At 36.2% G+C, this 23,184-nt stretch overlaps 1 protein-coding gene across 3 annotated transcripts in view; it reads right to left on the bottom strand.

Moving 5' to 3' along the window:
• Window positions 1-23,184, bottom strand: part of ARIH1 (ariadne RBR E3 ubiquitin protein ligase 1) — a 98,077-nt gene that overhangs the window by 8,062 nt on the left and 66,831 nt on the right. For all 3 annotated transcript variants that reach the window (XM_065941573.1, XM_065941574.1, XM_065941575.1), the window contains 8 exons: window positions 18,739-18,831; window positions 18,180-18,235; window positions 13,653-13,719; window positions 12,222-12,328; window positions 9,687-9,729; window positions 9,100-9,171; window positions 6,253-6,383; window positions 3,052-3,109 (listed from right to left, as the gene is read on the bottom strand). In XM_065941573.1, coding sequence (XP_065797645.1) covers window positions 3,052-3,109; window positions 6,253-6,383; window positions 9,100-9,171; window positions 9,687-9,729; window positions 12,222-12,328; window positions 13,653-13,719; window positions 18,180-18,235; window positions 18,739-18,831 — 627 coding nt within the window. The remainder of the gene's footprint in view (window positions 1-3,051; window positions 3,110-6,252; window positions 6,384-9,099; window positions 9,172-9,686; window positions 9,730-12,221; window positions 12,329-13,652; window positions 13,720-18,179; window positions 18,236-18,738; window positions 18,832-23,184) is intronic.

Raw genomic sequence — 23,184 nt, 5'->3', positions numbered from 1 at the left:
AAGGACGGAACTGAGCAACTCTAACAGACTGTATAGCCTGCTAAGCTGAAAATATTTACTACCTGACCACTCACAGAAGTATACTGACTCCGGGTTAGTAGATAAGAAAATTTAGGGAATTCCCTGGCAATCCAGTGGTTAGGACTGTGCTCTGACAGCCAGGGACCCAGGTTCAATCCCCAGTTGGAAAACTAACATGCCACAAGCCACACAGTGTGGTCACAGAAAAGAAAAAAGAAAAGAAAAAAGTACCACCTATGTTCTTTCTGTTCTGTGTGCCAACCTTCTAGCACTTTTTTAAGAACTACAACTGCCTAAAAATGGAAAACAAACAAACTAACTACAACTGCTGAGAAGCAGGCAAAAGAGGGTGAGATGGCTGCATGGTACCACCAACTCAGCAGACATGCGTCTGACCAAACACAGGGAATGGAGCAGAGAAGGGCAGGGAAGCCCTGCGGATGCAGTCCTGGGGTCACAAGGAATCGGGCAGAACTGAGCAGCAATGTAACATAAAGAGAATCATGTGACAGGGATTGTAGAATATGCTATCTGCTGACACTGGCTTTTTCACTCAGCATGGTGCCCGTGACATCTAAATCGCTATGTGGAACAACAGCTCATTTATTGTTATCACTGAATAATATTTCACAGTATGGATTACCATGGTTTGTTTAATCAGTCACCAATTAAGCAGAATTTTAGGTGTTTCCAGTTTGGGACTATAACAAATAAAGCTGCTATGAACCACTGTTTAAAAAAAAAAGAACTACAACTGCCAGAAAACACTAGGCCAGAGTATGGAAGTAGAGGAAGTGAGAAAGGAATAAGCTAGGTGTGTGCTCCATTCTGGGAGGTATGGCTCCTACTAAATAAACAAGTACAGTCAACTCATATAAACCCCCTTCCCTGCGCACTTGCACTCGCAGGGTCACAAGATCCTAGTTTAGGCCAATATATACATGACCTAGAAAAATAATGCAATCTAACGTCTACAATCTACACATTGAAAGGGCTGAGAAGCTATGTCCAATAATCCACCCTCACTGCAGATCTCAGAAAGGAATTCTACCAGCACCCAAACACTTACCAGGTCAACGATAACCCATATACTTTCCATTGTCAGCAAATTCTGGCTAGATCAAGCTAGTACTAAAGAACCTGCCTGTCAATACAGGAGACGTAAGAGACCCAAGTTCGATCTATGGGTCGGGAAGATCCCATGGAGAAGGAATTGGCAACCCACTCCAGTATTCTTGTTTGGAGAACTCCATGAACAGAGGAGCCTGGCAGGCTACAGTCCATGGATTGGGCAAAGAGTTGGACACGACTGAAGCAACTTAGCACACAAAAACTAAAAGCCCACCCTGGTAATTAGAAAAAACATAATGCTATACATAAGAGAAAAACAGCATTTCTTTATGGATTGAAAAAAATATTATCAAAATTAGAAGAAAACTTTAGGACAAAAGTAGAAAGCCAGAAGGGGGGAAAAAGCTAAGATTTAAAAACAAACAAACCTGAAACATAATGACAAACTGGGCTGAATAAAAATGGGAGAGAGGAATCAATTCAAAACGGAGGGTGGGAAAGGCATCATTCTCATGGTAGAGTTCTTTATACAAAGGTTACATGGGACAATGTTTCTCAAATTATAGCCTAAGGGTACTAGAGGGAACTGGAGTAGGGGTGCCAAATGATCTCAAGAGACCACGGAAATTTTTAAATATTAAAAATCTGATAATAACCCGAAGAAAACACACTCTGGACTACCTGAATAAACTTATCAGCATCAATGCTTTTAGGTCTTACATATGTAAAATGGCTAAAATTGGTATTAAGCCGTATTACTTTAACTGCACCCGAGTTGAGAATAAGTGACAGGAAATACATTAATAATAAATTCTGACCAAATCAAATCAAATTTTGATGCACTGTAGGGGTGAAAATGCAATGGTTGATATACAGAAAACTGATGGGAGAACAAATTAGCATGTGGTACTTATAGTAGTATAGTAGCACTAAATAAAAAAATTCTGGGTCTTAGCTATCAACAGTAATTTAATTTCAACAAATAACTTATCTAATTAGTTTTTACTTGAGTTTCACTGGTTGTGGGTTTCTTCATTTGGTTGTATAGCTGCTTAAAATAGTCCAGCTGGTTTTACTTTAAACACAGTTAATATAGTAATATTATAATGAATATAATGTAAACCAACATTGTTATCTGTGGTTTTTTTCCCCCTTTAAAAGGATCACAAGTACTGTAAACATCTGTAATATGATAGCCTAGGTTCTGTAAATATATTCTTTTATATTTACAGTAATTTAAAGAAATTTTAAAGGAGCCTTTGAAAAGTGAAATAACAACAAACAGGTCGTGTTCTGGCTTGCATCTTGGCAAGACAAGTCATTTTAAAAGATTCTGGGAGGAGAAATGGGGAATTTCAATACAGAATGTATGAATGTAAGGTATGACTAAATTCTAGAATGCTACTATTAAGGCAGAATTACCAGGCTGAAAGGAATTCAAAGTGTTACTGAATCTAATCCACACCAAGGGTTTGAATCCCCTCTTCTATAAAAGTGAGTTATTTCCTTTATTCAGTAATAGGGAAATCCCTACCTCCTCAGACAGTTCATTCCAAGTTACCTAAAATCATTAGAACTTCTTGATGAACAATGAAGTCATTAATTAATTAATTAAAAAGAACTGAGGCTGCACATAAATAGCAGCAGTGCCATTTAACAAATACTGTTCTTTAAACTCTTTGCTGGGAAGGGAAAATCTTACTACTGAAGACTACTGACACCTGGAGTATGCTATATGACTAGATTTTTTTTTTTTAATGCAAACACATCTATAAATAGGAATACTCCTAATATGTATTTTGCATACGATTCCCTTTCTACATGTACACAGATATACAGTATTTATTGGAGTACCCTTTAAGAAATCTTTCAGAATTGAACTCTTCTGCTAAATTATTCCCTAATCATCATATAATGCACATTCCTGTTCAACCGTTACCTGAAAATAAATGTACTTACCTCCTGTGCGTCTCTTGCTGCTTTTGCATCATCCTCATTATAGCGGTTACAGTTGTACCTGAAGAAAGTAAAGAGGATTCCAAAAAGCCATAAATCAATGAAAAGGGAACAAATCACACAATTTTACCCTGGATTTAGCGATTATATAGAGCCAATATTCTCCTTTACAAAGATAAAATGAGGTGGGGGAAAAAAAAAACCCCTAGGTGTTTGAATCCTTTCCAAAAGAGTGTGTCTCTTCTCTATTAGTAATAAGCAGTTTCCCACCCCCTGAGGTAGTCCACTCCAATAAGTTTACTGATAATCACTGGAAAACATTGTTATTCTTCCATTTACCAACCGTAGCTTGAACTTCTAATTCACTTTTAAGAGACCATCTCATCTCCTACACTGTCTGTTATTTAGCCAAATATTTTCAGTCTCTCCAGGATTACTCACCTTGTTACCCTCACCTGTATGCACCAAAGAGAACCAACTGTTGGCAGACTGTTGTGTAACAAGTGCTGTGCTATGTGCTTTATATGCTCCTAAGAGTTTATGAGACTCCCCGAAAACTCAATATACAAAATGAGGAGCAAGGGGAAATCTGCCCAGAGAAGTCAGCTCAGAATGGAGATGTGTACGACGGGCACTTCTCCTTCTTCTGATTACCCGTTTTATTTTATGGGAGCCTACATTATGAGTACAACTGACATATACTATATTCTATCCATTTACTAAAGACTTTAACTGTACTATCACATTTAATCCCCTCAATTACCTTATGAAATATGTATCATTATCCTCACTGAGCAGATGAAGAATCCAATTTTGAGAAGATAAGCAACATATTTAAGATCACAAAAGAAGAGTTTCAGAGGTGGAAATTAATCTGATGCCCTTCTGCCAATTGAGACCCATGCTCTTAACTAGTGGATTCATATCTTCAGAATCTTTTTAACGATGACCTTTTTAGAAGAATTTTGATTTAATATAAATTTTGTTAAACTGAATTTATTACTCCAGCTTGTCAAATCCTTTAATATTAAAATGGTTTATATATTCAATATTCCTCTTTTGATATAACCCCAAAATGTATATAAAATTTTTATATTAATTCAAGAAAATCAGCAATACAACTGAACAGAAAAGCAGTATATAGTTTACGTGAATAAAAAAGATGTGGACAAAGCCTTTCAGTAAACCTTAAAGCATTCCACTAGGAAGACACAAATCTATTACCTCACTGATTGCATCTCGAAGTTTTTAAAGTAACCCAGACCACAATTCACCTGAGTCAAGAGACATTAATTGTCCCCCACCTTGATTAATAATCCTCTCTAACCAATAATTATTCTACTCACAAATAAGTCTGAAGATGCCTCTCCTCTCTATCTACTGGTCAACAATTAACACATTTTCTTCCTAACTGATATATCCTCAAAAACTTTCCTTTTGATATTTGTTAGATATTTTCAAGCCTCAACTCACTCTGGGCTTTACTCTGCCAACATTAAGAATTTTAAGGTCAAGAAAGCAAGGAGGGCTCATCTATATTTCCAACTGAGATGACTGATAGTGCTATTTGGAATGTTACTTTGAAGATTCTGAGATATTTTCCGATTTAAACAAGAAAGCACAGAAAGGATTCATTCGCAATGTTAGCCAAGGGAAAAGGCAAGACGCAGGCAGCATTTCTGACACCCCCGGTCCGGGCCACTCTTCATGCTTCTGCAGTCGCCATTTGTTTTGTACCCCTTTCATTTTTCAACCCAGTTCACTTACAATTTGAGTTGTGGTCAGAGATTTCCTTATATACACACAAAAGTCTCTTTAATACTTCTCCCCATCCCCTCTCCTCTTCACTAAACTTGTTTATATACACTCATTTAGTTTCCGGGAACATGCTAATCCTTCAGCTTGCATTCCTAAACTCCAAATATCTTTCCTTGGCTCTGACAGTAGTAAAATCACTTTCTTTTTTTCACCTAACCAATTAGTTTTTACCTAGTTTAGAATCAATTTCAGACAATCCCTCTTACTATTCCTCTAATTAATGAAATGAATGACCACTCCAAAGTAACTAAAAGGGAAGACTTGCCATTGTCTTAAGTTCAGACTCTCCTCATCTTGTCTTGAGCCTGCAATCCTCCCCCCAACTCTCTACAAAGCAGTCACAATGTCCAGATAAGGTATGGAAAGCCCCTAATACAGAGCACTCTCATCTAAACTACAGATCTAATGTTGTTACTATTAGTTAAAATACTTCTGGTAATTGTCCAAACTACTTCAGGTCCCAGTCTACTTTCTCTTTTCCTATTCCCCACAATTTATGAGGGGCCACAAACTCAAACACCAACAGGCGACAAATGCAAATAACATAAACTAGTGAAAAGGGCAATTTGCACATTATAACTCCCAGAAATACTTTCACATTTACCAGGAGATGCGCTAGCTCTCATTTTTCTTGTTTTGGGAAAAATGCAACAAGACATCTTCAATCTAACTTGCATTTCCCCCACATGCATGATAAGAAACATGCAGGGAACAAAGGTATGTATCACTACCAAATGTGCCATCATAAGACATGAAAATGCCAATAAGCTTTGGTTTTAGGGAAAACATTAAACTGCAGTAAAGGCTCCATCTAAAAAGCAACCAACCAATTCCAGGTGATTTTTGTCTAAAAGAAATGCAGGCCTGTTCTTATGTTTCAATGAATACTAAAACTCTAGATTTCATTGGGTAATTTTCCAGTTCTTAAAGTTTGGGACCAATTTTTTTGTCTAATGGCATGCAGGATAACTAAAACACAACTGTGGATTGTGTTCTGCCAAGTCTCTTAGTTTTTAATTATTGTCTAGAGCGACATATTAGACAACACAACTCTTTTCTGAGTAAGTCATGTACTATCACATTCTTCTACCTTTGCTCATGCTGCTCCTTTTGACCTGAATGCTTTTCCTGCCACTTTTTGAACAAATGGAGCTCTTAGTCTTCCTTAAAGTCAACTCAGCTATTACCTGCTCTGTGAAATAAACCTAATTAAACTCTCTCTTTGGATATCTTGCATACACTTCTAACACTGATCACACCCTGTATTCATTTATCTAGTCCCAAGTTAGAGGGTGATTTTCATGAGGCAGAAACCTTATTCATAATATGAGCAGATACATCACACAGTTATGTGAACATGTTCTTCCCTTCATTTCCCCAACCTACCAGGCAGATCCATGTGGTTCCCAAGGGCCAAGACACACCCAGCAAAACTCTGCTTTACAGTTCTGGTTACGACAGACCATGTGATTACAACCGCCATCCTTCTCAATTGTGACATGGCATTTGGGACATTCCTATGAAGAGAAACTATAAAGTTGGTGTCAATGCTACACTGAGGAGAAGCCAGTTCTAGATTTGGTTTATTTTTAAATTAATACTGTGATTTATTGTGATTGATACATGTAAAGCACTTAGAACAGTGTCAAACACTTAAGTACTATTGAAAATGAGTTATTATTACGGGTTTTTTAAGATGCATGACAATTTAAGGATTTGTTTTAGTGGGGTTGGGGGACAAAAACATTTTAAGTACTTTTAACCATACACATAGTAATAATAGTTTTATGAGAGGCTAAACATTTTGTTCCTGTAAACATATTGTTCTAGTGCCATCTGGAAATAATTATTGAATACTTCCTGTATCCCATACACTGTTCTACACGCATTAACTCATAATCCTTATAGTGGTCTTACTCCCATTTCCATTCATCAGATGAATAAACTAAGAGAAAAGTTTAAAGAAACTAATCCAAGGTTATACAAGTAGGAAACGGTAGAGTTAGGATTCAAACCCAAGCAATTTGGCCTTAAGAGTCAGGCAAGCAAGACTGATAATTCTTTTTGTGGCTACTGAATTTCCCAACTTTCTTCTACCAAATACCCTTGTTAACATCTTTTCATTGTGGTTCCTTTATAACCGTGCTGCAGAGATTACATCCCCCTGCCCAAGTCTGTATCATTTTCTTGGTTGCTAATGAGCCAAAGTCATTACCCTGTGGGCACATCTAATTTTTTTCCTCTTGAAAAATTTAGAGAACAAAACTTACTCATTATTTTTAATAAAACTATGAATAAGATGTAAAGCTTGGATTTTTGCTGTATGTTTTTGTATTGATGTCTATTACGCCCATAAGGAAGGAAAGTATCACCCAACATAATATTTGTATAATTCAGCTAAAGTGAACAGACTTTACTGTCCATAAACTATAGTAATTCAAAAGAGGTCAATACTATGAGATTTTTGAAGTCACTCACATAAAAAATACTACCATCTTCCCTAAGAAGCAAATTTCAGGCCTAAAATGTTTCATTCTGCATATCTTGGCTATAATTAACTAAACAGTATGGATTTCTTAATATAACAACCTGCAAATCTGGTAACAAAATAAGCTTCTGCATGTCTCCATTTCAGAAAAACCCTCAGTTTTATCTCAAAACCTCCAACTAGATAAATCTATTATTACAAATTGCCATTCTTACTTAATAATCTACCCTCTAAACAAAGTCAAGCATATTCAAACCTATACTCTCAATTTTAAATATCTTGGGGATTTAGAGTATGTAGGGATTTTTCCAGATGCAGAAGAGTGTAGTTTATAATCAAACTACTTAGGGAAAATACAACTGCTCTATTCTAAATACTAATCTGAAAGCATATTTAAGGATCTAGGACTTTAATGAACATTTCTGGTGGAGAAATCTTCCATTTTTGAAGAAGAATGCCTGAGTAACAGGAAATTTTTTAAAAAATTAAAAAACAACCATTTTCTGACATTATAGTAAGGTTTTCTTAAGTGCCATAAGGTATGTTTATCATGCTGGTTTCAGAGACACAGAAATGCTAATTTCAAAACTACATTCCCCAAAGATGTGGGTATTTGTTTTATGCAACAGGACTGTCTTATTGCCAATGCTTTCTGGGAGGCAGAAATGTACACGTGTTTTAATCTTTCGGGGTAGAGCAGGGTATCAGTGATACAGAATCATGTCCTGGCCATCACTTAAGCACTCCTTATTCTTATCATTATCCCATGACTGAGTGATGGAAGATTGCAAAGTTATAACTAACTCTGGTCAAACAACTCAATATTTTTTAAAGCATCATCATCATATGTGAAAGGCAACAATAAAAATAAACAGCCCATGAATAACACTATTATTCACCACTCTTCCTATTCAGATAGGAGATAAGATTGGATGTTTATACAATTTCCTACAAAAAATTGGCTGGTACACAGTTTGGATTCAAATGCTTACCACTTAGGGACAGAAAAGAAGGGTGTTCAAGTTTATTTGCATTTGTAAGACATTCCTCTAGGATTTAAGACATGGTTTATGTCATAAAGATACTGAACTTTGAAACTAGTATCACGACCAATGAATTCAAAAAATAAACCCCCCAAAACCAAGATTACTCATGTTATTCTTAAGCTTCCATTTTTCAGGAATCAAGTCTTTTAGTAAATCATATTTTGGAAGTTTAACATGTTAAAAACGTTAAATTTGTTAAGCCCAGCTCAGTTACATAATAAAGTTACTCATTCACTCTGACTCAATACTGCCCCCTAAAGAATAACTCCTTAAAAGTTAAACCCTGGAGATTTTAAGAGGCAGAAATATAGCCTAGTTTAAAAAAAAAAAAAAAGCCTAGATACAATAAATTCTACACTGGTATACTAGAAGGCAGCCAAGAATTTACATGAAAAGGTATTATCAAACCCCAGGGTAGAAAACTGATTAAGCAACCACTACTTTTCTGATGGAAGAAAACTAAAGCAGAGTATTACGCATACTACAGTAGAGTATTCAATAAAACAAACTCAAACAGTAAAACTAAGGATAATCAATAATAGGCAATCATTCTGAAAACAAAAAACAAAAACAAAAATCATTCTAATCAACTAAAAAGGAAAACAAGGTCCTTTAGTAGGTAAACTTACTGCTTTTGAAGTTGATACACCTATTCTGATCAGTTTCAAAACCAAGGGTTTACTGAAGGAAGATACCAACCTTTGTGTTGGCTGCAATCCAATTAGAGGTTTCACTGTCATCATCACACTTTTTAATCCACTTCTTCAACCACTGTTTGAAAACAAGAACTGTTACAGCACAACAGAAGACTTAAGGATAGCAAATGACATCAACATATAGTCAAGCTTAAACATAAAAGTCGAAAGACAGGATTATCACTGGATTTACTGCCTTTCCAAGAAATCCTGTGATTCTCATTTATAGTCCAGGTACATTTAAAAAAATGTATAAATCAACCAAAGGAGGACTTTCTCTGGCTGCAACTAAGTGGGGAACCTAGAGCTCAACAAGAAGCCCAGATGCAAGGTGTGCCATTCCCCTTAGCTAATTATAAAGCATTCCAAGGGAGGTGCCTTAACCCTCATTATCCTGATAATTAGGAGAAGACTTTATTCCTAAGGAATGTTCCCTGAATATTTGCAAAGATCACATGAAATAAAAAGGACAAAATACCATGTTCCAACTACCAATGAATAAATAACAAATGTGGGCTGTGACTTAAAGTTATCAAGTCTTAGAAGTACTCTACTACCTTATTTAAAAATGAAAATGCCAGGCACACTCACCTTACATTTAACAGGGTCATGCCAATTTTCTCCACAGTTAAAGCTGTTAAGTGACACAAGAGTTAAAGAATTAAGTCCTACCTACTGTGAGTAAACAAACAAACAACCTCATGCTTTACAGTACCTCCGTACTTTCACCAGTTTCCAGGGACTGGCAAATACAAGGACAGGACCCATGTCTATTTTACTCCGTAGTAATTTATTTAGCACTTAGTACTAGGGCCAGCACATACCGAGCGTCTGTGTGTGAAATGAAGGATGAAGACGGTTTATCATGACGATTACAGGATAAATGACTGACTAGCTACCCAACTGCTGTGTGCTATGTGCTGAGCCTCTCAGTCGTGTCCGACTCTCTGCAAGCCCATGGACTAGAGCCCGCCAGGCTCTTCTGTCCATGCGGGTTCTCCAGGCTAGAACACTGGAGTGGGTTGCCATGCCCTTCTCCAGACCAAACTGTTAAGACAATACAATCAGTTTAGTTAGAGCTGTATTTTTCTGATAGTTTTTAATATGTGTAATTCCTTGCTGCAACCACTAACTGAACTAAAATGAAATCATGTTCAATAATCTGAACTTAAATTTCAACCAAGGCTTCACAGGCATATATTAAATATTTTAACATTCCAGATGAAGAGCTAGTCTGACTTTGTATGGTAATTTCATACTTTAGTACTAATGCACAGTAAGCAGTATGTGGGAAACAGGTCACATATTTTTTGCAAGATCCAAACAATGAACCTCAGCCTAGTATAGTGCGCCAAACAAGGTACAAGACAAGAGATGATGACTATATATTCTCCAAGACTATGTTAACTGCTAATTCCTTTCTGCTTTCTAGGAGCATGGTATATATATTTGTTTAAAAAGTACAAGTTAAGAATAAACACTGCCCTTGTGGCTCAGATGGTAAAGAGTCTGCCTGCAACACTGGAAACCCTGGTTCTATCCCTGGATCAGCAAGATCCCCTGGAGAAGGAAATGGCAACCCACTCCAGTATCCTTGCCTTAAAATTCCATGGACAGAGGAGCGAAGCAGGCTAAAGTGCACGGGGTCGCAAAGTATCAGACACGACTGAGCAACTAACATTACTAAGAATGAAAACAAATGCTTGCGAAAAAAATAACTGTGGAATGGCTGATCAATTAGCTAATCAAGTACTTTGGGAATACCAAAAATCCTTTGCAAATTAGAAGAATAAAGTGCTCTCAGTTTAAATGAAGCCAGGATAATGGTTACTTCTGGAAAAGAAGACGGGGAATGGAATAGAGAAGGGAACATCAAGAAGCTTCAAATGTATCTTACTTGTTTTATTTCTTGACAAAAAACAAACTGATTTTGATTAAGGAGGGCTGTAACTTTATAAGTATTTAAGTATTGCTGTTATTCTCTATACTAAATCTGTATTTGAAATACTTCATACACAAAATATATTTAAAAGTAGGGAAGGAAATTAGACTCCACACTCTGTCTACAAAGTAAATTCTGAAATGATAATGTATAACCTTTACCAAAATAGCATGTATTTTACACAAACTCAATCTCTATGAGTTTACCTATTCTTTTGGGAAATATTTAGTATTAATGATGCTAAGACTAATTCTATTGCTGTTTGGAGAAAAAAAAGAATGATACAGAGCAAATTCCCTAGAGGGCCAGTGGTTAGGACTCCATCCTCTCACTGCCAAGGGCCTGGGTTCAAACCCTGGTCAGGGAACTAAGATCCCACAAAATGCATACCCATGACCAAAACAGAAACAAAACAACAAAAAGAGAATGATATGGAAAACCAATAAAACGTGTATTTGCTAGCTATAGAATCCTTTGGTTTGAACAGCTTTTCATTCCTAAAAGATCCATAAAGGAATGGTTTCTAATGTGTACTAATGGAAATTCCCTGCTAAGTTGAACCTAAAATTCAAAGGCTATGCTACTCCAAGAATCCAGGTTACCAAGAAAGCTGTGGCCAGAAGCCCCAGAGAAAAACTCATAGCTTAAAAAGACCTAATCAACAACTAAAAGATTTAATCAACATCTAATCAACCAAGTTTTATCTTTCCAAATTTAGCTATATTTTTTAGGACCAAGATTAAACTCATAAGAACAAAGGAAATTAAAAACACCTAACTCTGTACTTCCTAAGAGATAACCTGAAAACTAATCATGAGCCATAAGGGAACAAAAAACAATGTGACAAAATAAGCAGTTAATCAGAAATGAGAGCTAAGTTCTTGTCCCAGATCTTTAAGTTTGCTCCTACATAATGTGCCAATGGAGGATACAAGAAAAAGTGATTACAGCTGCACTTTTTTTCCCATAAGAAAATAAATCCAAAACGTACAGCAATATAGAAAGAGGAAAAATTATCTTAAGATATGAGACTTTTTAAGCTAAGTTTTATTTAAAAGAAATATATTCTATTTAAAATCAGTTATCACCCACCTACCTGAGGTAAAGAAATTTTTCTATTTCACTACCAAAAATAAATAGAAAAGCTATGTATACTACTCCAATTTAGGAAATCACGTGCTTACCAAAATTGGCGCCCACATTTGCAGCGAACAGGTTTAGCATCAGGATACTGAACTTTAACAACATGGTGGCAGTCTGGGGCAGGACACCACTTTAACAGTCGATTGCACTGAAATACAAGTTAGAAAATTAAAAAATGATAGCAAATTAAATCATGATGCAAGATTTCCCAGTACACCATGCAATTATGTATACTACTTCCTCACTATCATAAAGAGCGGATGGTGTCACAAGCATATAAAACCTTGACACCAATAGTCTTTTACAGCAATGCTTTTGGATGTACTGTCTTTCTAAGATTATAAATCACTTGCATACTTGGAATTATAAACTATCTCTTGTTCTGTCTTCAAAATCCCACTGAGAAACTTTAAAATAAATGATCACCATTATGTGATCATTAACAAATATCATTTGTGTATGGTTCTATTTCAGGGCAATTTTAAAAGATGCAAAAAAATAAGATAATGCTTCTACTCAGGGAAGGAGCTCATATGCTATATGAAACAAGCTAAAGAATACACATGGAACTTCTCTCTTTGACCATAAAAAGTTCTTTTAAGAACAAAAACCAAAAAAAAAAATTTAAAAAAAAGAACAAAAACCAGTTCCTAAACCACAGCAATGGTTGCATTTTAGTTCTTCAAAAGAAATGTAACTTTTGATACATTTTTATTATGGGACAAAACATTGCTCAAGGAACACTCCATCAGAATTCAAGTTTATTGACCATTTCAAAAAAGGTATTGTTCTTAAAAAATGCTATTTCTAGAAGACCTTCAGTTTAACTGCTAATAAAAATTAAAATTACTTTCTAGAAGTGAAATACCAAGTTACACTCAAGCTCTTACACAGGGGCTGGCAAACTTCTTCCACATGGAGTCAGACAGTAGATATATTTGGCTCCATAGGCCATTCTTTAGCAACTACTCAACTCTGCCACTGCAGCACAAAAGCAGTCACAGAATACACAGGCGTGTTCAAATAAACCTTTATTTACAAAAAAGCAGGCAGGCCGTGGTTTGACAACTTCTTTTCTGTTAAGCCATATTTGAAACAACAAACAAAAAACACTACACAATTATTTTTTAACAAAGTTTACTGGTAATGGAAGGAAGGTAAAACAAGCATAGATACAGCAGGGCTAATGTATCAAACATGATTAAACACGACATCACTAAGAATCAGCTACGGTTCTCTGCTAAGGATAAAGACTATAAAAATAATTTTATCAAAGCTTAAGATCTATGAAAAGACATCTATTTATTGATTTGTCACACTCTTTTGAGAATAAAGGTATTTTGGTATGCTTCATAAAAAGACAATAACTGAAGTTATCATAAAGGTATTTCTTACGTAAGTTAAACTGATTATTTCTATTAATAAACAATTTCTTTTATTTAAAGAATGAAAACTTATGAGAAATCACTTACCTCTACAAAGCTATTTGTTATTAAATGCTGATACTTTAATTTAACTTTTGAATCTGTGATCAGGCGCCTGAAAGTGAGAATAAAAAGTTTATTAGGAGGTTTTCAGCTAAGGGTATTTTCCATATTCATAAAATGAAATCTCAATGCTCTGGTATGAAAACTGCCTTAAATTGAAAGCACTAAAATATATATAAACTGTCAACATATATAATTATAGGAACCAAAACAATAATTCCAAAGTTTCTATAGTTTTATTTTGGTAGATGTTCCCCCCCTGGTTCTTATACTCTAAATATTCTATTTTTACCCAACTGGTATTTGTGTTGTAGTCTAATGACTTACCAAGTATTGCCAAATTTAGGCCCCTTTCAGTCTTCTGACTCTCATATCCTGCCTTAAGGCAGCAATTCTCAGCCACCTTTCCTAAGATCTCCTCCCCTAAAATCAAGTGTGTGAAATAAAAGGATCTTGATAGGAATGTTCAGAAACGGATATAGGTTTTGCACATATAATTCTGATAGCCTCCTTCTTCTGAAATCTTTTGGTAATTTATTAGAAATGCTTACTAATTGCAACCTGGCTTTCCTTATTCACCTAGAATACTGTAACTCACAAGAATGTCTTGAACTCACAGGAACTCATGAAAGTGAAGAACCTTGAAACTTAATTTTCACTAGTTAAACACTCCTGTGGGTATTACAGGAAAACGGTATGAAAGCAGAGAGAGTAACCACCAAAGAAGCTATTAAGAGCAGTATCAGAAAAACATGAAGTCCAATCCCATCTTGAGTCTCATCCCACCCCCCTTCCAAAAGCCCCCCGCCTGTCCTGTGCCCTTCTCCGTGTGCCCCTCTCACGTCTGTGCTCTTTCTTCCTCAGGGCCTCCCTGGCGGCTCAGACAGTGAAGAAACGGCCTGCAATGCGGGAGACCTCGCTTCGCTCCCTGGGTTGGGAAGATCCCATGGAGGAGGGCATGGCAACCCATTTCAGGACTGTAGCCTGCCAGGCTCCTCCGACCATGGGATTTTCCAGGCAAGAATACTGGAGTGGGATGCCATTTCCTTCTCCAGAGGATCTTCCCAACCCAGGGATCGAATCCACATCTCCTGCTTGACAGGTAGACTTTTTACCACTGAGCTACCTGGGAAGCCCAGTTTTCAGTTTACTAATCTGTAAAATGGATAGCAGAAATCAAGCTGGGCGACTAGCATAGTGCCTGGCAAATAATAAGCACTCAATAAATATTAGATGAAGCTGAATTCATCACCATCATTATTATTTCACTCAGCTAAGATGTACTGCTACTCACTCAAGGGGGACCTTCCTGACAACTCACCATACCAGTCTAGATGTAGACCACTCCCCTTCAGTTCTCATGGCAAATTATATATTTCTTTACAGAATGTGTCAAAGTTTTCATCAGACAGCTATCATATAATCATTCTTTAATATCTGCCTCCCTAATTCCCTATTCTCAACCAAACAATAAGCTCCATGAAAGGATCTCTTATGTCCAATAAACTGCCTGGCCTGTGGAAAGTATTTAGTAAGTACTTTTCAAATGAGTAAACCTCCAGATTTTGCACACGTTGAAACTGAGGGATGAAAGTAATTAGTGCACAAGGCTGTTCCTCAAAAAGTCAAACACAAAATTACCATATGACTCAATAATTAATTCCACTTCAAGGTATAAACATTCAAGAGAATTAAAAACAGGTGTTCAATAAAAACCTTGCACACAAATATTCAAATAGTAACAAAGATTTCTACAAAAAATAAAAATAACTCAAATGTCAAAGAACTGATGGAGAATTAAAATATGGAATATCCGTATAATGGAACATCATTTAGCCATAAAAAGGAATGATGTCCTTATACATGCTACAACATGAATGAACTTTGAAAACATTATGTTAAGTGAAGGAAGCCATTCACAAAAGGTCATATACTATATGACTCCATTTAAATGAAATGTCCAGAGTAAGCAAATCCATGCAGACAGCAAAGGTGAGTGGTTGTCAGAGTCTAGGGAGAGAAGGGAATCAAGAGTAACTATTTAGCGGATATGGGATTTCTTTTGGAGGTGATGAAAATGTTCTGGAATTAGATAGTGGTGATGGTTACACAACATCACCTAAGTATTCAAAAAGCCACTGAACTGCATACTTTAGTTAAAAAGGTAAATATTATGTTATGAGAAATTTACATCATTTAAAAAACAATGGGACTTCCCCCATGGTCCAGTGACTAAGACTCCGTGTTTCCAATGCAGGCGACATGGGTTTGATCCCTGGTTAGGGAACTAGATTCCACATGCTGCAACTAAGACCCGACGCAGTCAATTATTTTTTAAAAAAAGAAAAAATAATTAAGGGGCTTCCCTGGTGGTCCAGTGGTTAAGAATCAGCCTTCAACACCGGGGACACAAGTTCGACAATCCCTGGTAAGGGAACTAAGATCCCACATGCCATGCATCAACTAAGCCTATGCCACACACAACTATGGAGTCCAAGGGCCACAGAGAAAGATCCCGCATCACTGCAACCAAGATCCCACGTGCCATAACTAAGATGCAGCCAAATAAATAAACATAAAAAGATGTTTAATGTCAGAATATCTAAAGTTGATTTACATTTATTTATTTAACCAGGCATTATAAACAATAATCTTCTAACCACATCTCACTGCCCAAATGCCTCCCTACTCTACACTATCCTCCTTTTACCTACATAGGTTATTTCTAAAATGCAAATCTCATCAGTCCTAATAACCTTATATGACAAAACTCAAACTGTCAAACTCTTTTCATCCTCATCTCTAGTAATCTGTTACTTTGTGCTTTAGCCATGACAGAATACATCGAAGAGAAGTTCACAGACTATTACCCTCCACACAAAATTTTTAATCCTTGATATCTCTCCCTAAGATGCCCTAATTCTTTAGGTAATGTGTTTCTACGTAACTGTACTTTATACATACATTTACACATAAAATGGGATTCCCAGGTATCAGTGATGGTAAAGAACCTGCCTGCTAATGCAGGAGACACAACAGACAGGGGTTCAATCCCTGGGTCAGGAAGATCCCCTGGAGAAGGGGATGGCAACCTATTCCAGCCTGGGAAACCCCATGGACAGAGGAGTCTGGAGGGTTACAGTCCATAGGGTCGTAAAAAGTTGGACACAACTGAAACGATTTGGCAAACATGTATGCATCAACTGTAAACTATGCATTTGTTATTAGGAACTTCTTGAGGAAAGGAAATGTATCTTAATTTGTTCTCCTAGGTATATGTGCTAACAAAACAGGCTCGGAGTAAATGTTTGTGGAATGAATGAAAAGATACAGTGACCTGTATTGATGAAAGAATACAAAGAATTAAAGTACGAGAGGACAAGATAAAGACAACTGGAAAGATGGTGGTACTTTAAGACCATATATGGTTAATGGAAATAAGATTTACTGAAAGACAGGCTGACAAGAGTAAATGTATTTTAGTAAACCAAAGTAGGTTGGGATTAACAAAGTGGAATCAGTGGCTTTATGAACTGTGCTGGTTAAGTCAATTTATGGCTTCATTAGGTTAAGAATTTGCTCACTAAAATCCATGACTGCTTTTACTCTTATTACTCTCAAATCCCAGCACTTAAATGCAGACATACCCTTCTATACAGGCAATTATCCAGGACTAATTATAAAATCTGTGTGTGGATCATTCAGGCCCTCAATCTATTTATCTTCCTAGACTAAAATCAATTAGGCTGCCTGAGGTTATAAAAACAGCACTGACTCAGGAATTAAGCAACTCTGGATTTTATCCCATGTACAGGAGCTAATGATACCTCTTCAAGTTTCTCTCTCTCCTTCAAAAGGGAACCTTTCACAAGGCCAGTAGTTAGCCAACAGCCTCCAGCTGCAGTGCCTTTGAGATTCATAGCAGCGTTCCAGATGAGGCCACATCCCCCCTGCTTAGCTCCCAGTGAGAGGCTGAGCGTGACACTGGTACCAGGGCCTGGCCATTTCTGCTGACCGAAGTATTCCTCTGTGGGAAATCTATGCACTGGAGTTCCCAACAGGGCTGACAGAGACTCTCACAGATGCACACCATCTTAGTCTCTTCCTACTGAATTCTTCTTCCTTCTTTCTCAACAGGTGTCAGCACTGTATCATGTCTGTCTACTCCTCCTATTCCTATTCATCCTACATAGATGCAATCCGCAATAAAGCCCCTTCTCTTTGAACTATGTCCTGGCACTGCTTCTCAGAAGATCAACTGCCACAATGACATAACCTATTCTCCAACTGCAAGGTTCGCTGAAATCTGGCTGTCACGCATTGCCAACTTAACAAAACACTGACTGGGCATTTAACCAGGCTACAAACAGGCTTGTGTACTACAAAGGAATGTAGGTTAGAAAGTCTCTCCAGACTTTAAATGTTCACCTCCGGTGTGGTGTTGAGCAAAAATTAATTTGGCTTAATCAACTAATATATATCCAACATGCAGAATCTATCAAAAGTACTTACATAACTGTGTTGTCATCCACTAAGATATCACAACCATGAGCAGGACACGAAATAGTCTGGAAAAGATCGAAATTTAAACTATGTCTTCATTCAACAAATATTTACTGAATGCTTACCACTGCCAGGAACTGTGCTAGGTTCTGAGGATACCTGAACATTTATAGGACCTTAATCATTTCCTTTCTTTTAAAGGAAACCTGTATGTGAGTATTTGCCACCATAAAGCAACTAAAATTGCTAACCCAAACAACTGGTTTTTCAAGATTAAACTTAACTGGCAAAGGCAAGAGATATAACAAAAATTCTCAACAAGTTTACCCTGATAAAAACAAATGTTAATGCCTGCTGAGAAAACATTACCTGCACTGGATTTTTACCTGGAATATCACATTGTAAATAGAAAAAAAAAAATCTCAATTATCTTTTAGTTGTTTTAACCTAGAAAAAAGAGTCACATGTAATTCACAACCCAGAATGCTTTACCTGTTTATATTTGTGTAACAGTCTAAACACTTAAAAGAAATTCAACAAAAACTCAAGAACAAATTGGCATCTTTACCTGTCCCATGCCTTCTTCCATTATTTTGGTAGTTAAATATTCACTCCAGCACTGCATACAAAACTTATGTCCACATTCAAGGCCAGTGAAATACTGCAACAAAAATAATATATGGACTTTCAAAAGAAATTATCAGAAGAATCACTACAGTGACTCAATAAGAACCAATCAGATCATGTTTCTCATAGTGGTTAAAATGTCCAATTGAAAGGACTAAATGGGCTCGAATTTCTAAGTGGCAAAATCTATACACACAAATTCATTAAACACAAAACAATGAGAGATGAATCTACATTAGATATTTATAATTTTTAGGAAAGGCACACAAGTTTGTACCAATAAGCATATGAAAAGATGCTCAATATCCTTAATCATCAGGGAAAGGTAAATCAAAGCCACAATGAGACACCACTTCACACCCACTAGGACAATTATAATCAAAAAGACACAATAAAAGTGCTGACAAGGATATGGAGAAATCAGAACCCTCAAACACTGCTAGTGGGAATGTACAGGAATAGTGGAAAACACTGGCAGTTTCTCAAAAAATTAAAAGTTATTACCAAACGGTTCAGCAACTCCACTGCTAGGTATATACCCACATAAAAACTTGTACACAAATGTTCACAGCAGCATTAGCCACAATAACTCCAAACTGGAAACAACTCCAATGTCCATCAACTGATAAATAAGCAAAATGTGGAATATCCATATAACAGAAAATTATTCAGCCATAAAAAGCAGTAAAGCACATTCTATAATGTGGACAAACCTTGAAAACATTCTAAGTGAAATAAACCAATCACAAAACACCACATATTTTTTATTTCACTTGTAGATTTGTGGTTGCCTAAGGCTAACAAGCTTGAGGGGAACAGGAAGTGACTATAAAAAGATAATGGTCTTTGGAGGATTATTAAAATGTTTGAAAATGAATTGTGGTGATGGTTACACAACTCTGTGACTATGCTTAAGACCATTTTAAATAAGCAAGTTGTATGGTATGTGAACCACATCTCAATAAAGCTGTTACTTTATTATTATTTTTTGGCCATACTGCTTGCTTGGTTTTCAGGATCTTAGTTCCCCGACCAGGAATTGAACCCAGGCCCACGGCAATGAAAGCACCGAGTTTTAACCACTGGACTACCAGGGAGCTCCCAAAGGTGTTATTTCTAAAATGCCACACAGATACCACACTTCATGGAGCTGCACTGGAATATACCTAACCTAGAAAATAAAATCTTATGGAAACCAAAATACTTCTTCAGAATAGTAGTAACACTTGAATAATAAGAATAATAGTAACATTTTGGCCTAATCTTATACTACTTATATGATTTGAAATACTTTCAATTTGATGGCAGGTTAAATGAACCTTATTATATTCTATAATGATATATTAAAAGCAGGTACTTTAATTAGTATTAAGAGTGTAGAGGACTACATTTTCAAAAGACAAATATGGTTATCATATTTTACTTTAAAAATATTTTACTATATTTACTACCTAATTCTTTTTAAATTAATATGATGCAGGCTATAGTTAAAGACAATTATTTAACAATATGAGTTTATGTTAAAAAAAAAAAGTTTCCCTTATCTCCATCTGTTTCTACCTTGTCCTCTACTTCTCTACCCAGAAGTAATCACTATTTCCAATATATGGTAGAAGTACCACAAACTCTCTTCTGTATCTTGGTTTTATTATTATTATCTTTGTGATCAAATGAATGTATATCAGGAAAAATTTGTACAAGTGAAATTCTAACAGTATACATTTTGATTATTACAAAGAGCTTGTTCAAAGAGGTTGTTGCAATTTACACTACTGAAGAAAGCCTTCTCACACCCATGCCAGAACACTTAAACTCCTTGATCTTTGCCAGTAAAGGTGAAAATGAACTAACTACCAACAGTTTTTATTTTAATTTCTTCTTTTGAGTGAAGCTTAAAACTTTGAAACAAGATTTAAGGCTGTGTATTTCTTTTTCTGTGTATTTTCTTCACCTATTTTGCCAAATTTTCCTCTGGACAATTTTTCTAAATATTTTATTGCTTTCGTATTTTTTTTTTACTTATTTAGAAAATTGACTGTTTTTAAGTGTGGAAAATATTTTCTCCCAGTTTCAATACATTTTGTTGCTGTGCAGAAGCTCTTTGCTCATATATAGCAAAATGTATCAGCTTTAGAATCCATGGCCTCTAAATTAGTTTCTTCTTAAGTTAAAAAAAAGTTGTGATAGACTTATGGACATGGGGAGAAGGGAGAAGAAGGAGAGATGTATGGGAAGAGTAACATGGAAACTTACATTACCATATATAAAATTGACAGCTAACAGGAATCTGTTGTGTGGCTCAGGAAACTCCAACAGGGGCTCTGTATCAATCTAGAGGGATGGGATGGGGCAGGAGATGGGAGGGAGATTCAAAGTATATCTGTGGCTGATTCATGTTGAGGTTTGACAGAAAACAACAAAATTCTGTAAAGCAATCATCCTTTAATAAAAAAAAAAATAAAAAAAAAAAGACATACAAAGGAAAAACTAGTTAAAAGATTATTTTGTTTCAATATGTGCAAATAAATTTTTAAACCTGGAAAAAAAAATTGTGCTTTTTTGGGGGGGCTGGGGGCTGCACTGGGTCTCTGTCGCTGAGCACAGGCATCTCTAGTTGCAGCAAGCCAGGGCTACTCTCTAGTTGCAGTACATGAACTTTTCAATGCGGTGGCTTCTCTCATTGTGGAGCACAGGCTCTAGGGTGCAAGAGCTCCAGTAGTTACGGCTCATAGGCTTAGTTGCCCCATGGCATGTGGAATCTTCCAGACCAGGGATCAAATCTGTGTCCCTTAAACTGGCAGGCAGATACTTAACTACTGGACCACCAGAAGAGTCCTGAATTAATTTTGATATAAGGAGTATGGTAGAAATCTAAGTTTCCAGATGGCTGTCGAGTTATTCCAACACCATTTATTAAATAACCCTCCTTAAAGGAAATGCCATCTCTGTTGTATATTAAATTCTCCACAAATATACTTGACTCTGGCTTCTCTGGTGGCTCATTGATAAAGAATACACCTGCCAAATCAAGAGATCCAAGTTTGATCCCTGGGTCAGGAAGATTCCCTGGAGACGGACATGGTAACCCACTCCAGTTCTTGCCTGGGAAATCCCATGGACAGAGGTACATGGGGTGGCAGAGTCAGACATGACTTAGCAACTAAACAATACTCGACTCTATTCTGCTTTACTGCACTGCCTATTCTTGAATTTGGTAAGACTAGCTTCCTCTCTACCCTCATCAATCTACTCTTTGCTTGATTTCACTAATATTTTATCTTTCCAAATACTTGTCATTCATTTATCTCCCCTTTCTTTTGTATAGGTCTTTCATATTTCTTGCCAAGTTTATTCTTAGCTCTTTTATTCATTTTGTGGCTCTTATTAAAGCGGCATTTTAAATTCTATAACATTTTCTAATTAGCTGTTATTTGAGGTATGCTTACAAAATTCCTGATATTGCTTTTGAGATATAAATGCAAGTAAGATACAATATTATAGCATACCAACTATATATAATATACTTGGAAAGTAGCTGGGGAAGAAAATAGTTCAGAGTCCTGATACTGGTTTTACAGACCAATTAACATGGAAAATACCAAGGTTAAAATATGTTACTATTCAGAGTGACAATGATTCTACCCGAGTCAAAAATAAGTGAAGATAAATATTTGGGAAATCAATATTCTCATCCAAAAACAAAAGATCTGAGAAATAAAAAGAATCTATTCTTATTACTACTCACAACAGTGAAGGAGTTCTAGCATTAACCCATTGCCAGTTTACTAAAGGAGAGTATTCAATTTTTGATGTTATAATGAGGGCGCATTCTATAAAGAACAAATATAATAAAGTCGTATCAGTAATTCTAGAATGTCTTATTCATAACCTAAAACCACACACACATCCTCATGTGCTTGACTCTTTTTTCCAAAGACTTTCAGACTAAAGGCCACAACGGTTCCTCAGTGATCTCTATAGGTAACACCTCTACTTGTGGGGACTTTTACACCAGGGCTCTTTTAAGATAAGATAAAAAGACAAAAACAAAGGTTTTTTTCCCCTTTCCAATAACATTTTAATTAAACAGATAACAAGACTAAACAACATAAATTAGAAAAATAAATCACACATACATGTCCAAAGGTAAAGCAAAAAGAGGGTGGCAACTCTCACAATCTTTCATTTTGCTCTTATCTATTTAATATACCTTATTCTTAGAAAGTATAAAATGATTTACTTCATAAAAAAGATATGATAGCTCAAGCTATATTTCCTAGTAGAGCTAAATCTTATGCTTTGATTGAAAATAATATTATTATATAAAGTAACTGTTGCCAAGGCTAAGAAATTCCTGAACTGGACACAACCCAAGGGGGTAGGGGGA

This window comes from Muntiacus reevesi, chromosome 7, assembly GCF_963930625.1.
Source record: "Muntiacus reevesi chromosome 7, mMunRee1.1, whole genome shotgun sequence".
NCBI classification, from domain to species: domain Eukaryota; kingdom Metazoa; phylum Chordata; class Mammalia; order Artiodactyla; family Cervidae; genus Muntiacus; species Muntiacus reevesi.
The sequence above is the reverse complement of the archived record's forward strand: the minus strand, read 5'-3'. Positions and strand labels throughout refer to the sequence as shown.